This window comes from Anser brachyrhynchus (genome assembly GCF_964034855.1).
Source record: "Anser brachyrhynchus genome assembly, chromosome: 15".
In the NCBI taxonomy this organism is placed as follows: Eukaryota; Metazoa; Chordata; class Aves; order Anseriformes; family Anatidae; genus Anser; species Anser brachyrhynchus.
This window is the reverse complement of record NC_137733.1, coordinates 5,908,263-5,923,889: the sequence shown is the minus strand read 5'-3', so window position 1 is coordinate 5,923,889 and position 15,627 is coordinate 5,908,263. Positions and strand designations below refer to the sequence as shown.

The following is a 15,627-nucleotide window of genomic DNA, read 5'->3' as shown; positions in this document are numbered from 1 at the left end:
GCCCCAATAAGAAAGAATGCATACAAAATGTTCTTTTATTTCCAGACAACCAGGTGTTTTCTAGGCTGGCAATTATAGGAGTACAGAACACCAACAAAAGCTTCACAGCTTGGCTGAATCAATACTTAAGAAGAGTTATCCTTACAGATTAGGTAACAATGTTCACATGACTTGCCTCTATCTCCTTCCCTTCCCTCCTGCAGATCTATAACCTGAAACGTGACCCCATAGTTGGTTTGGAAATCAACAAGCAGCGCAGAATCATAAAACATGAAACAGGAGGGCGACTCAATTTATTGGGCTCTGGGCAACCATGCGATCTTGGTAAGGAAACGCGTAACTCTTGATATAGATTGAGACTGTTATTGATTAATTGGACAGCAAGACAAACCATCTGGTGACAGCAAGATTTGGTATTGATGTCCTTTCAGAAAGGAGAGACAACTGAGCTGCAAAGAGCAGCTCCAGTGGAGTCCGGCCATTTAACTGTTTACCTGCCAGGTCTTGCCACTGCCAGTGCTTTCCTGTGCTTAAATATAGGGCTGTTCAGAAGTGCTGACTTTGTCACCAGCAGAAGAAAAAGCACTGTCAACACAGATAACGTAAGAAACGGTGAACTTTTTTTCTGCTGGACTTTTGCAATATGTTTCAACACCAGCTTGGCCACAGTGGTTTGCGTGCCCATTCAGAGCTTGCCACAGGAGAGACCGAGATGCCATCGTGATGGGCAATCGTGAGACCTTTTGTTCTGTACGTAGATAGGTAGCAATTTATGCAGGGAGTGCTTTTGGCAGTGTAGACATCTATCTCTTGGGAACTGGACTGAGATCTCATTCAGTTCCCACTAGCTGCTGAACAGCTGCCAGCTCAAAATGACTTCCAGTTAGTGCTGGTCTGAATTTGTTCTGAAGTCAGATCTTCAGCAAGCCTGTCAGTGCCCTCAGATGCCTATGGTTGCCCTGGGTCTTTTCTGCTGATTGTACTTGATTGCATGTGTACAACACAGGCTGTGATGCTGTGCCTTTTATGTCAGGAGATGTAACTCACACATGGATGTTTGTGGACCAATCCCAAGCTTTTATAACCAAGCAGTGACCAGGTAAAGTATCCCTGTGGTATTCGCTGGGGAGCAGGCATGTTTGGAATCAGGTCGTTCTCATTCCTGTAGCTTGAGTTCCAATGTGACCAGCAAGCAGGAGGGTGGGCAGCTGAAAAAAATGTTCCTGCACTGCAACTGATTGCTGCAGTTAACCCCAGCAGTAAAACCACAACATTGTTGTGGACTGGCAGAAGAGCATGATAAAAATGCTGCGGATATACAGATGCTTATTTCCTATCTTAAACCCTTACTGATGTGGGACTTCTGGCCCCATACCAGCAGGTTCACAAGACAGCACACGTAGAAGTGCAAGGATGATGGTGGTAAGTCAAGACCTTTGCCTTAATGAGAGCAAAGGTGCTTGGTAGGCACCAGGTTTCTTTGTGTAGGGGGTCTCTGAAGGAGAAATTTTCCCAAGGTCATTATCAACGGATTCTTTCCATTGTCTTATGTTGACCTTGGACAGTGCCCTACACATTCTTCATGAAAATGACAAAAATCACGTGTAAGGCCCTATCTCCTCAGGCAAGCTCCTTTTTTTATGTTGCATGCTAATGCATCAGAAATTGACTACATGAACATTTTAGATTTAACTGTTGGCTGGGGTGAGGGGTGAGGCCTGTCTCACAACATTACTGACATTCCCAAGCCGTTATATGAGCCCTGAAATAAGAGATTGGCAACTGTGTGTATTTAATAGCAGCTTCTGGGGGAATGACCAGGCTGTTCTGCATGTAGCTGCCTGACCTTCTCGTCTGGATGGCTGCAGAGATGTCACCACATCTTGTGTTGTGTTTCCTGCGGGATGTGTTGGCTCAAGCTCTGTTCAGAGGACAAAGCTGCAGTGAGAGGGGACTTGCAGGTGTTCCCCATCCAAACTATTCCATGCTGCTATGGCTGACAAGCAGAGTATTTCCCCCAACAGCTTAACTGCACCCTGGAAAAGGACGAGGCCTGAAGCACGGTTTTGTTGTGACTGAAGCACTTCTTGATTTTAGCCTAGCTTGCAAGTTAATAATAATAACAATAGAGAGCTAGTTGTGGAGAGAGCACAGGTATTCTGCAAGTTTTGTATGGCTCAGTCTTGGGAGCAAATCTCAAAATATGTGCCCCCAATTTCCTGCTTCATAAGGAAATCTCTTTGCTTTGAAGATGTCTAAGCAGAGTGGAAGGAAAATTAATGTACAGCCCTGATGTGTCTGCGTCTCAGAAAATGTTTTTCAAAGAGTTACTGTCCTGGAAAAGCAAGTACACGTGATCTCTGAACTGTCAGGCACGATATAGTAAGCGCCGCCAGCAAACCAGACACATCATTCACTTTATGGTCTCATCTTAAACGCTAGAGGTAGCTCTTGCACACAAAGAAACCTCCTTTCTGCAATTACCACAAAGCTCTGCCTAATGGACAGACGGATTTATCATGGGGAAAATATGAAATACATTAAATCTTATGTATGTTGCTGAGAATTACATTTTGGATTATAAAAGCAGCTGGATTAACAGATTTCTTTGCTTGGAAGAAATTAAATGGAATAGTATCTCCTGTAGCAAACCAGCAGCTGTCCTTGTCTGACTCCTGAAATGGGGTCACAACTGCTGTCTTGTGATCTCCAGATACATACACGCAGGCATACAGCAGTTTGACAGTTTGGGATGAGCAATCACATCTGTGAACATCCCAAATGATATAACAATGCCTGAGTGCCTCTGATCTTCCAGTTACTTGTATGTGGCAGGGAAGAATTACTTAGAGGGCTAGCAGTTGGTGGGGGTAGGTATAAAGCAAGCATCTGTTGTGTTTTGATCTTTTCCCATCAGATCGGCCGTTGCTTGATAACCTCTGCCAAACCACTTGCCTCGTCTTGCCTGGGATCATCCTTCGGGGGTCAGACCCACCTTATGTTGAACTGCTTGATCAGCTTATTGGCAAAGATTTCACAATGACTGGAGTACGCCTCACTGTCCTGGACGCACCACAAGCTCATTGCATCTCTGAGATACTAAGCAGGGCAAAGTGCAGTGTTGCAGCAAAGGTATGAAACAGCTGGAGTTGTTTTGCTTCTTTCCCTGTGGAAGAGTCATTTGATGCAGTGCTGTGCTAAGCTGTCCGGGCTAGCTCTGGGCAGACTAGCTTTGCTAGCAGCATTAGCAGAGCACTGCAATCTGGTCTCTAATAAGCTGGTAAGTAATTTGGGCAGCGTGCCTTGCTAGCTCGTCCCTACCTTGTGTTCCTCTATCTCCATTAGCTCGCTGACACCTAAACTTGACATTGTTATGTTCAAACATATCCTTACTGTGAATGGTTCATCCCCACTACACATTTTATTCCATTCACCTATCAGTGGGCAGTTGCTGCTATTATGTACGTTCTGCTGTATTTATCTGGAAGAACAAGACAGAACACAGCATTTTCTATTTTCCTTTCTGTAATCACACCCCATTAATCCTCTTCTACGATGCTAAATAACCCTTCCACTTTTTGGATGGTGCCCTGGAGTTCTGGGCAGAGATTTCATTTTGTGTCTCATTCTGCTGGTGATGACAACTCAAGCCACAGTCCAGCATTGGGTTTAAGCAAGTGCTCACAGGGTGTAAGCACAAGATATGCTTCTGGGGTGAGCCAATACATCACTTTACATCAGTGCAGCATTGTGCCTGAACAGTTTTTCTCTTTGTACTTGATGTAGGATAAAACCAGCATTTCAGGAACCTTGCTAGAGGAAAAGCAGTAAGGTGGAATACACAAGAAAGTGCTGTTAGGAGCAGAGAGTAAACAACAAGGAAAACTACTTATCCTGGAAGTAGTTATCAACAAAGGGCTGTTAGAGGCACACAGCAGTTCCTGTGAAAAAAATACAGACAAACATTTGTGTTCCTATCCCTTCAGTTCTTATGAGAGTCTTAGGTGTTACCTGTAATAAGAGCAGGTAAGATCTTTTTAGGTTGTGATTTTTTGAACTGACAGCATCCCTTTGAAGTACATCTGTACAGAATAGCAATTACATCTAGCATCCAATTAGTCTAAGCACTACTTTCTTCTCCTGTGGTTCCCCTGAGGATGCCATCCCTCTGCGCGCAGGAATGTGCAGAGCTCTTTAGGAAGGACAAAGCGAATCAGCGTGTGGGAAGGAGAGCCACGGCAGTGGCACTGCTCTCCTGGCGATGGAAACGCTTCCTCCTGTTGGAGATGAATTACTCTGGGCAGAGCTGGCATGTCTCCAGGAGGGTCTGGCACTGCTGAGCCAAAGGTGAACCTTACAGCATTTGTGTTCCCTTGCCAGAAGGAAGATGGGCTCCTTCAAGTAATGAGTGTTTCTGCTACAGTATCTCAAACATTTACGGTTATCTGCGTATTCCTGCTTCCAGCAGACTTAGTGATGGAATAATACACCTAAGCAACCTGCTTATTTTCACTCCGAGGGATGAGAACAGGAATAATAGCATGCCATAGGAATGGGTTAACTAACAGTTCAGACGTGATATTCTTTCAGTTTGAAAGAATCTGTCTCTGTGTCTTTCCTGCCCTCACACAGCACACAACCAGTTATCTGTGCTGTCAGCAGCTCATCAGTGAGGCTTACAGACTTATTTAAGTGGATAGCAACCCAAAGCTCTGTTCTTCCTTCCCTTAGTGTTCCCTTTTAACGGACGGTTTGTGTCTGGTGTTAGCGGCAGAGCGAGACAATGCGGTCATTTGCTTCGACTCCCTGCTGGACAGGTAAGTGAGGAACAATATCACTTTAGCAGCACTTTTTCACCACCGTCTCAACTCTCTACCAGAGTGTGTGTGATCTGAACAAGGACAGCTGACCTTCATTTTTGTAATTCTCTTGTGGTTTAGACTCACATGATGTTAGGTACCACTCAAAGGCAATGTGTTCATCCTAAGCTGTGTTGTTTTTAATCTATTGACATCTCAGAGCATTCCTTAGTCTCAAGTCCATGTGTCCCATACTCAGGATGTTAAATACTGAGTTGTGTTGTTTGTTAAGGACTTGGAGTGTCTGTAAGACTTGGAAACATTGTTCCACAAATACAGGGAATTCTCTAAAATAAGGGCTCACATTGGGAATAGACCTGCTGAATCAATAGAATTCCTAGGAGAAATATCTTAGCAGATTCTGTGTTTGTTATGAAAAAAAATGCTTAAAATAAACACCAGAGCAGAATCAAAAATCAGCCTCTTAAATAAATCACCAGAAATGCTGGGTAGAGGATTTACAGGCCTGATAAAACAAACAGAACCCCTCTACAGGGACTGATTAGCGAAATAGAATGATTATCAGGCCAATTAACCCACTGTCTCCCAGAGGGAAAGTTTCCTTGCGCAGGGGGTGGTATTTGGCAATGCGATGTGTAGTTCACGCACATGGTTTCCTCTGGGAAAGAAAGCCAAGAAAATCTGTTTTCTGACACAATCAGTATAGAGCAGTCCAGCAGCCGCACCACTAAGGCTGCCATGACTTTGGCTGTTCCATCAGGAGGATTTCCAGACACTGTCAATGGGCAGGAATAAGAATTCAAGGATGCTGGAGTTTACAAGCATCGAGGTGATCAAATCCAAACATTTGAATTGGTAGACATCTTGGAGTTCTCATACTTTGATCTAATTTTATGGTGCTCAGCCACAAGGCTGCACTTGGGAAGGGTAGGTGGAACAAATTTCTTAGCATATTTTCAAATATGCTGTTAAGCTAATGGCAAAATTTGGATATTGCTCCTATTGGTTTAAAATCCCACCCTAGGGAGCCACATCCTAAATCTTCCATCCAACAATGTACAGCACTAAGGGGAAACAAAGAGCAACTGATCTTTCAAGTGAGTTTCCTTCCACCCTTTTCCTGCTTTATAGGAAAAAGTGAGCTATCAGGAGCCCCAAAGATCACCGCTGAAGGGGGTTCTGGGAGAGTGACCATCAGCAGGGCTGGAAGCCGATACAGCATCTCCCCCTATTTTTTTTTTTCCCAAGACTTTCAGAGTCTGGGCACTGCATAACACAATCTGTAACACAGTGCTCCCCCCTTCTGTAGGTTTAACTTGATGTGTTTTAAGATTGCCAGTCTGGAGGCAGCACCCACAGAGCAGACATCACAGTGGCTTCTCACTACCACTCACAGTGAGCCCAGGGGCTGAGAGGGAAGTGGGGAGGAATAGATGTGGACAAGGCCAGTCTCAGCTGTGTCCCTCATCCTGTATGGCTGCCTGTACAGCACATAAACGTCCTTGCCAAACTGCAAAACAGACGTGCATAAATCACAGAGGCACTCCCAAATGGCAGGATCTGCTCTGCCTTTAGCCCTGGTGCCAGAACTGGTGATCCTGCAGCCATTTAAAACTTGCTCTACAAGAATAATATTTTTCTTCATGATCAATGATGTATGTGGAAGGGAGGGGCAGCAAAGTGTTGCCTAAGGTTGGGGAGGTGGAGAGGCATTGATCTTTGGGTAGACCATCTTAAGCCAACAGGTAAGCTTACTCTACCATAAGCTATCATACTGTTTAAAATCAACTTTGCAAATATCTTTGAAAACGCAGCCAGTCTGAGCTAGTGTCTCATAAGGACACTTCATGCTAAGGCATCTTCATTGCCTAGTTTATAAACATTTCAAAATAACATCTGAGGTTAATTACACTTACGGCTCCATCAGCAGGAACCACGTGACCTCTCTTGCACTGAACAGGTTGCTGTGTATTTATCTCACCCTTACTGCAGCAGGCCGGGATTCCACTACCTGCACGGGCTCTGGCCTGCATTTCAGCTGCATTGCTGAAGCACCAGGGTGTAAGAGATTGTTTTGTGGACCCGGGAGCTGATTCACAGCTGAGCCACATCACTTAGGCTCTGTGCCATGGGGAAAACATTGCCATCTGTATGAAAGCCTGGACATGATGTCAGAGATGGGCTGTGATAAGGAGGAGGAGTCAGGTATTGGGAGGAACAATGCAGGCTCTGCCAGTGTAACTGCTCTTAGTTCAGAGCATATTAAAACTTTCCTAAGCCAGCTCTATCAGTGGCACATCAAGGAGACATTCAGTCACTGGAGGATGTGCTGTGCAGAGCAGTTGCCTTAAAGACAGACACAGATCCTCATAACTGTGTAGTGGTTAGTGTTCAGCAGCAGTGCCCACCCTGTGCGCTCTGTTCTCTGGATGTCTATAAATGGATTAGTTCTGATCCAAAGGGCAGGAAGAACAGAGAAGGGGACAAAATTTATGCAGGTGGGGGCACAAAAGCAGCCCGTGAGATTGGCTGACTGCAAAGAACAGAGCCAAAGTAAGAATCTGGGAGGGTGCCAAGGGTAATTCACAGGGCAGAGTGATGTAAGTGTTTGGAAGAGGTGAGGGGAAGCTGAAGCACAGCCTAGGAGCAGTGGGGACTGGGATGGGGGAGAATCAGGAGAAGGAAGTGACACACAGACAAAGAAAAATGATGTGAGACATCTTTCTTCTTCTGTTAGCATCCAGTTGCCGAGATCTCCAATATATATATAACGTTTGAATTTATCCTGTCGTAACTTGTTTTTAAAGCCAGGCTTCCTAGCTGCAGGGTGGCCGAGGGAAGAATTTACAAGTAGATTCAAAGCAACTACTAGAAGAAAGGCGTGCTCCGCTTTTTATGCGTGACAAACTAGATTTAGTTCTGTAATAAGTGATACATATTTTATAGTGACCATGCTAGAAACTACTCCTGTATGGTTATTTGAGCTTTTAAAAAGTACTTTGAGGTGCTCCTAAGGTTGTTAGGACCTAACTATGTTGTGTAGGGTTTTTAGAAATTCGTCTAGTTAACAACGTGTGGAACTCAGCAAGCAGTGTTTGACCAGAGCTCACAGAAAACGTAGCAATATTGGAAGAAAATCAGAGTGCAGACTAGACCCTATACCTTCCCGTTTTTAGATAATGCAGTGCAATCAGAACAAACACCAAGTGTTAAGGAACTTAGCTGGATGTTATTCTGTCTGATGAAACATTCTTACCAAATGTTAATTGCTGTTAGCAGGGAGTGATGTTATCCCTATAGGAAGCTCATCTCTGGAGGCTTTGGAGGGAAAGGAGGTGTAGAAATCAAAAGATGAACGCACGAGATGTAAAATCCTGGAGCTGTTGAAAACCACTGAAGGGAAAACTGTTGCCAAGCACAATACCTGGATATGGCAGTAGCGAGTGGTTCCAGAAGCTGAAGACTCTGCCTGTGCATGGAGTTAGTTAAAAAGGCAATTTTGAAATTTGTATCTTGCCTTTAAATCTCTCTTGCCTGTGTCTTGTGGTCAACTCATGTGGCTTGAGGGAGACCAAGCAAAACAAGGTCTAGTGAAGCAGACCTGTTGTCAAAGGCAGGTTAGAAAGTCCTAGGTTTTTGGAAAAACACAGAGATTATATTAGTTGAGAAAAACGCCGTTGCAGAGACCTTAAATATCTAGATGTATGTGCATTTCCCACTGCCCTAGAGACCCCATTATGCAACAGGTCATTACTGTTTGTTTGGAGGCTTACATTTTAAGAATCCAAATCCATTTATACAAAGCTTTGTAAAACCCAGGATTTGTCTGTGTAAAGAAGTTCAGTAACAGATGCACATGGCCAGAGCTGCTGGCACTAAGCATAGCTCTCCTTAAAGCTAGGTCATCAGCAGTCTCCGACAGCTTAGATGGCGAAGTAACACTGGCTTCTCTTTTTCTTTACCCCCAGTGTCTGTTGGCAGAAGCAGTCGCTACTGGACACTGCACAGCATCTCCTTTATCCCCAAAATGAGAAACAGGCAAGTAGTTTATAATACAAATATATGTTCTTTTGTGCTCCTGTGGTGAATGAAACTTGTCCAAATCGATTGAATTTTAAAAGAAAATTTCAACTTGTGTGAGACATAAATGTTGCTTCATGACAGCCCCAAGCCTTGGCTTGTACTGAGAGCTCAGTGCATGATGGCAGGTAGGACCAAAAGCCCGTCAGACTGTCTTCCACATTACACCAGCAGCACTACTTTGAATCAAAATATTTGGAGATTTTGATAAAAATTCAATATTTTCTGTAGATGTCAGTTACTTTTTTTATGAAGAATCAACACTTAGTAAGATATCTGCGATATTTCATCAAAAATAAGACAGAAAATGTTCCTTCAGCCCTACTGCCAAGCTGTCACGTGTCCTATGTTCTAGAAGTCATGTTTCAGAAGCCCAATCCAAATGGAAAATGAGAAACTAAACCATTAGCCATTCCACGGATGGGCTGGCTGAGTCTTCTCTCAGTAGTTCCCCCCGAGAAAGGAAGCACTAAGTTCCCAGTTTTTAAAGACATTTGAGCACTTAATGGAAATAAACCAAACAAATATCTTTAAAATTCTGTCTGTAATCATCAAAGGTTAGTATGAAACAAATACAGAAGGCAGTACCTGAAGAGTTAGGACTAGGAGGTAGAAAAAGAATTTGGGAGAATGAGAAAGGGTAGCAAGTAGGCAAGCCTCTCCTGTGGATCCCTTTTGGTCTCATCTAAGAGAGTTAGATGTGTTTGTAACTTCCTATAATGTTGCAGAGCTGCTGCCTTCAGTACCAGTGCTCCAAGGATTGAACCTTAAAAGACACAGAGCCCTCTTTGAAGTCTGCGTTCCTGCCTGTAACACAAGCAAGACTACCCCAAACTTCCCAAAAGTCTCACAGCTGCTGTTTTCAGCAGCTTTCTCTAAGGCGCAGCGAGCTTCTCCCTGGGTTTAGCTGGGATTGTATGTGCTGCAGTGCCTGGAAGGTCTGCCTGCACAACTCTGCGATAGCTGCAAGGCTGTCATAGCACAGCGCGTACTGCTGCCAGGGTGCCCGTCTGTTGCCAAGTAATGTGACAGGGCAGCCAGTCCAGGCTGGCTTCTGATTTGCTTTGAAAAGGACATTGCATATCTCTGGCTGACACAAAATCCTTTCTGCTTCACGGCCATGGAGAATCAGCCTATCAGAACGAGGTTTATAGTACTTTCTGTGATAGATAAGATAAAAAGCAAATACGCTCAGCCCTTTTCCCTGCTTTTAGCAGTCTGGGCCGCTGAATCAAATCCCTCTGGCATTGCTGGAAGCAGGGGCTATTCACAGCAGTTCAGAGCTTAGACCACACGTCTAGCCCTGGGACAGTGGTGGCTGCAGCACTTCTCAGCGTGGGTTGCAAGAAGCACAGCAGCAAGTGGTGTTTATTTTCAAAGAGGCCTTTTGCTCCATAGTTCAGGGTGGGTTTAGAAATCACAGAGCAAGATCTGAGGAGCAAGCTCACTGGGGAGTAATTGTAACTCAAAGGATGTCCCTAGAAACCATGTTTGATCCTCTGATCTCGTGCTAATGAGTTTATGAAATGTCAGCTAGGCTTTCCAGGTCAAAGCTAATGAGCATCAACATGATATCAGGCAAAGTTCAAGAGGGTTAAGTGAACATGGATTTCAAATCCTTACGGTTTGAGCATAGCTGTATTGTTCACTGGTGGAGTCAAGCCATGGAAGTGAAAAGGAATTTCATACTTGCTCCCTGTGTGATTTGGGACTAGGCAATGGGATGAGAATTCAGATTTCCAAATGCGGACTGTTTCAGTGCTGAAATCTGTGTCTGGGCTAGTTGTCTTGCCTCCTTCTGTAGCTGCTGAGAGAAGCAAGCATTTTTATAGCACGTTTCATCTGCCCTATTTGAAACATTGACCTTAGGAACAGATGAATTCACGCTTTGGAAGTGCCTTATCCTCATGCAGTGTCCCTGCAGATGCCTGCTCCCCACACAAGCTTATCTCAGCACACACAGACCACACATCTGGAAGTGACAGAGCCACTTTTTGTTGGTGTCACCATTAGGGGCTGGAATTTCCAGTGGGCCTCTGTGACATGGTCTCAGCTGTCCCCGCATCTGGACAGGGCTGGAATCTCTCCAGAGAACAGAGCAGTCAAGGAGTGCTGTGTTCAAACAGCATTACGATACCTCAGGACTCAGATGTCCTGTGGCTTGGCAGAGTTTCTCCTTGCATGCAGCTCCCTGTACTGCAGCTGGGACAAGGCCATGAGGCCAGGGTGGCTGTCCCTCAGCGGTGGTGCAGTACGTCACTGACCTGCCACCATTAGTGGGTCAGAAGAGGAGACAGCAGGGTCTCTGCGCATTCCTCAGCAGCAGCCCACGGATGTGTGTTTGAGCCTCTGCTGACAGGGAGTGCTAATCCCTCTGCTCTCCCTGGAGCCCTCAAGCAGATGTCAGCAGCTACCAGCACCTCCCTCCCTTTAGAGACAGCCAAAACCTGGGAGTGGAGCAGAGCAACACAGGCAAAACACATCCTGGGCACTCTTGGCACAATCCTGAGCCCCTCGGCAGGAGGGCTGCAGTCCTATAAGAGTCCTAAAAGCAGCTTTGAGGAGAGGCAGAGTAGTGGCAGGAGGAGGATGCAAGGGCTGCATGGGGTGGACTGTCAGCATGGCTTGTTTAATGCTATGGGGGAACATGCTGTTCAGCAGCACAGTCAGAACGACAGGCAGGTCACATAGGTCTTGCTGCTAAGCTGGCCACCTTATCTCTGAAGCCACCATGCCAAAGAGCTGTGCAGGACGACATGAACTAACAGCATGAAGTTTAACAAGAGCAAGTGCCAAATTCTGCACCTGGGAAGGGGCAACCCTGGCTGTACGTGCAGACTGGGGGATGAGAGGCTGGAGAGCAGCCCTGCAGAAGAGGGATCTGGGGGCTGTGGTTGACAGCAAGTTGAGCCTGAGCCAGCAGCGTGCCCTGGCAGCCAGGAGGGCTGACTGTGTCCTGGGGTGCACTGAGGCCAGCACTGCACCGGTCAGGGAGTGTTCGTCCTGCTCTGCTCTGCTTGGTGTGGCCTTACCCCGAGCACTGCGTGCAGGTTTGGGCACCACAGTATGAGAAGGGCGTAAAATATCAGAGAGCATCCAAAGGAGGGCTACAAATATGGTGAAAGGTCTAGAGGGCAAGGTATATGAGGAGTGGCTGAGGTCCCTCGGTTCGTTCAGCCCAGAGCAGAGCAGGCCGAGGGGAGGCCTCATGGCGGCCTGCAGCTTCCTCACAAGGGGAGCAGAGGGGCAGGCGCTGAGCTCTGCTCTCTGGGGACAGCGACAGGACCCGAGGGAACGGCATGGAGCTGGGACAGGGGAGGGTCAGACTGGGTGTTAGGGAAAGGTTCTGCACCCAGAGGGTGGTCGGGCACTGGGACAGGCCCCCCAGGGACATGGTCAGGGAACTGAGCCTGCAGGAGTTCAAGGAGCATTTGGACAGCGCTGCCAGACATCGGGTCAGGTTTTTGGGTCGTTCTGTGTGGAGTCAGGGGTTGGTCTCAATGATCCTTGTGGGTCCCTTCCAGCTCGGGACGTTCTGTGATTCCAGGGGTGAGATTTGGGAAGGTGAGGCAGAAGCAGCCAGGGGGAGGGAGTCAGATTTGGAGTGGGGAGTCCCACTTGGCACTTCACGTGATACTCGTTTTCAATTTCCTGAAAATGTGGATCTTGAGAATGGCCAAGCAGTTGTAACAACCAGCAGACATTTCCTGCTGTGGGATGCTCGTAGCTACCTCTGTGCAGGGATTAATTCAATCCACAACACCGCTACATGGTAAATCCCCTCACTATGCTGCCTGCCTGCGCCATGCACAGGAAACCTACCTCTGAAAAGAAGTTTCTTTGCAATGCACAGAAATCACCGCTTACGCCCAATACCTTCCTTCTTTTCTCCGCAGGCTAAAGAGCTGCTCTGTTGTCTTTTTGACTCCCTGACGTCTGACAGCATCCACCGCATTGAATCCCAGGACTGCTAGCCAAGACGGTCAGCGCCGCCAAGCAGCACAGGGGTGGATGCCATTGTGGTGGGTATCTGTGCAGACGGACACCAAGGGGGCTCCCAGCCTCCAAGAGTACTAAGATTTGTTTGTCATTAAAACCAAGGCTGAAGCATGGTATTAGCATCAGTAAGATAAATGAGATTTGTGGGAGGAAGAATCAGTGCCCAGGAACAAATCTTTCTGAACTGTAGCTGTGCTTTCTAGCGGAGTGCATTCTCAGGCAATCTGCTTGCATTTGTGGAGCAAGGTTCGGAGTGTTCTGGCTGGGAAAAAGATCAGGAGGCAAGCACTGAGGCAGAGGTTCGCTGCTGGCTCTCAGGCACTTGGGGACTCCCATCTTCCTCAGGCCCAAGAGACAAGACTCCATGTTCTGCTGCTACTGTGGTCTTTGAACCAAAGATAAAACCACAGTAAGTAACGTGGAAATAGGTGGAGGGAAGGTTGGATCCCTGGAGAGCTGAGCACACCAGGTAGAGCCATTAAATAAAAAGCTGTCTCTGCTCTGGCAGCCCTGTTACCAGCCATCTCTGCCCAGCTCCAGCTCATTGCCCACCCGTGGGCGCTCAGCCCTGCCCCGTGTTCCTTGCGCCCCAGCAAACGCTGATCTAGTGCTACGCCTCCTCTGCCGAGTCCTTTCGGTGAGCTCTCTGGCAAGGTGGCCGGCTTTAACGCAAAGACTGTCAGTCTTCTGGGGACCTTCTGGGCAAATTCAGCTCCTTTGGGGAAGACTTCTCAGCCCAGCAGGCCTCTTGTTCCCATCTGCCCCGTTGAGGCAGACTTAACAAATGCACGTGCATCTCATGCAGATGTCGCGGTCGTGGCACCAACAGTCCCTGGGTCACCTCCAGGTGGTGTTAATGCAGCGTGGCATGCAGCTGGCTGGCCAGCCACCTCTGGCTGCTGCTGGCAGGGTGAGCCCGTCCCACGCAGAGCCTTTCCCTCCACAAGAGCCTGGTGCAAGTCCTCCTCCCAGCCATCACTCGCATAGATTGTGAGACAGAACACCTCTGAGATCTCTGTCCCCTTCCAAACCAGGCTGGAAGTGTCCAGTAAGTTCAAAAGTAGTTTGAGGTCTGGCGTTGCGTGCTCTGCTTCCCCAGGCTGGTGATACCCCTGCCCCAGTCCTTCCCCTTCTCTAAGCTACGTTTACACAGCGATGAGAGATTGCACTGGCAGCTGGAGGCGGGGAGGCAAGGACAGGTTGCCTACCCGGACCTCACGCAGTAGTTTGGTGTCAGGACTGCGAGTACCCTGCAAGCCTCTGCTCCCCAGCGCCGTTCTGCCTGGACAGAGACTGCTCGGGCTTTGTGGTGGCACTGCCTGTCTGTTGAAGAGAAGCTCAAGAAATCACGTGCCCTGAGCCCCCAGGGCTCAGCGTGACCAAAAAGCCTGCTCTGCTCCTGCAGCTAAGTAGGCCATTTTCCTGCACTCCAGGCACACTCCTGTCGTGCTTATTAGCCACGTACAGCCTTGAAACAAATGAAAATTAAAAGGATCCACCCCCAGCACTTGGGGAATTCGATCTGAAAAAAACTGAGAAATGGGATCACGGGGAGCTGCACAGCCCCTTTCCCTGAGCCTGGGGGACTCACACGTCAGGAGGTGATGCTCCTGTGACCGGCAGCAGTCAGCCCAGGGAGGCCATGTCCCGCCTGGGGACACCCCTGGCCCAGTCGGCTGTCACACCAGCACGTGGGACTGCAACAGCATTAGGCCACGTAATAAACCAGGGCCTGGCACAACAATCACCCAGTACCTCACCCCCTTCCAGAGAGCCCCACCGTGGAGGCTTGCTCTTTGTCAGCCCCCATCTGCAGACACCCCAGGACTGTGCCTCAGTTTCCCACCCATGGCACTGCCGCATCCCCCAGGCACACCAGCCACATCGCAGAAATGGGGCAGCACCTGCGGATTTTTGAGAGACGCTGCAGCCCTGTCTTCAATCCCAGTTTTAAAGCCCAGCTAATTGGTCTCGGTGTAACAAACTAGCACGCCCTGCACAGAGCAGGGGAAAGCATCATCCTCTGATATTTCCAAAATGCCAGGATTCCATAAATAACCTCACCAGCCTTTCCTCCCAGAGCTCCCCACTCCTCTCCGGAGAGCTGACAGCCCGGAGCACCGTGGGCCCTGCAGGAATCAATCCCGTCGCCCCGCCGTCAGCTCCGGCAAACGGAGCCGCAGCTCGCCTGGCGTTTTCCTGCAAACTGCCACAAGGCAGCCAGGATTAGCTAATCAGCGCTGAGGAGCAAATTAATGACTGCTAGAACTAGGAGAAAGGCAGATTTGATCTGAGATTGCCAGCTTTGCAGCTGGCTCCTACTTGCAAACAATTCATTTAGATTATGAAAGCAAGAAATTGAGTACAAAACCCCCTAGATTGTTTGCTTCCTAGAGAAAGAAAAGAAAAGAAATGGAATTTAGATTAAAAATTATGCAGAATAGTATTAATTCCCCACCCTCTCGTGCCTCCCCTCTTGCTGGAAAACCAGAGCTAATCAGAATTTAGCATTGTTCTGCTGCCAGTGTCAGAGCTGCCTCAATGGAGGAGAGAGAAAATACAGTAGGTGGCATTTGGTGTTAACTCCTTAGGGGCCTGTGATGAGGAAGATGGGAACACAGCGCCCTGTGCCTATCTCCCGTTTCCCCAGCGTGCCCCAGCCCTGTCGTCACCTCCCCGCGATACGCGGGTGCCTCGGGGTATGGAGCAGCTCCACACCCCCCAGTAC

At 47.7% G+C, this 15,627-nt stretch overlaps 1 protein-coding gene across 10 annotated transcripts in view; it reads left to right on the top strand.

Moving 5' to 3' along the window:
• The window catches only part of DNAAF8 (dynein axonemal assembly factor 8), a 105,388-nt gene that overhangs the window by 84,486 nt on the left and 5,275 nt on the right, over positions 1 to 15,627 (top strand). For 7 of the 10 annotated variants that reach the window (XM_080556366.1, XM_080556367.1, XM_080556369.1 and 4 more), the window contains 5 exons: positions 204 to 324; positions 2,918 to 3,132; positions 4,732 to 4,817; positions 8,789 to 8,858; positions 12,797 to 12,922. In XM_080556366.1, the coding sequence (XP_080412492.1) occupies positions 204 to 324; positions 2,918 to 3,132; positions 4,732 to 4,817; positions 8,789 to 8,858; positions 12,797 to 12,874 (570 nt within the window). In that variant the 3' untranslated portion in view covers positions 12,875 to 12,922. Of the gene's footprint in view, positions 1 to 203; positions 325 to 2,917; positions 3,133 to 4,731; positions 4,818 to 8,788; positions 8,859 to 12,796; positions 14,739 to 15,627 lie in introns of those variants that run through there. The other 3 variants (XR_013939619.1, XM_080556363.1, XM_080556365.1) reach the window with 2 other exon arrangements.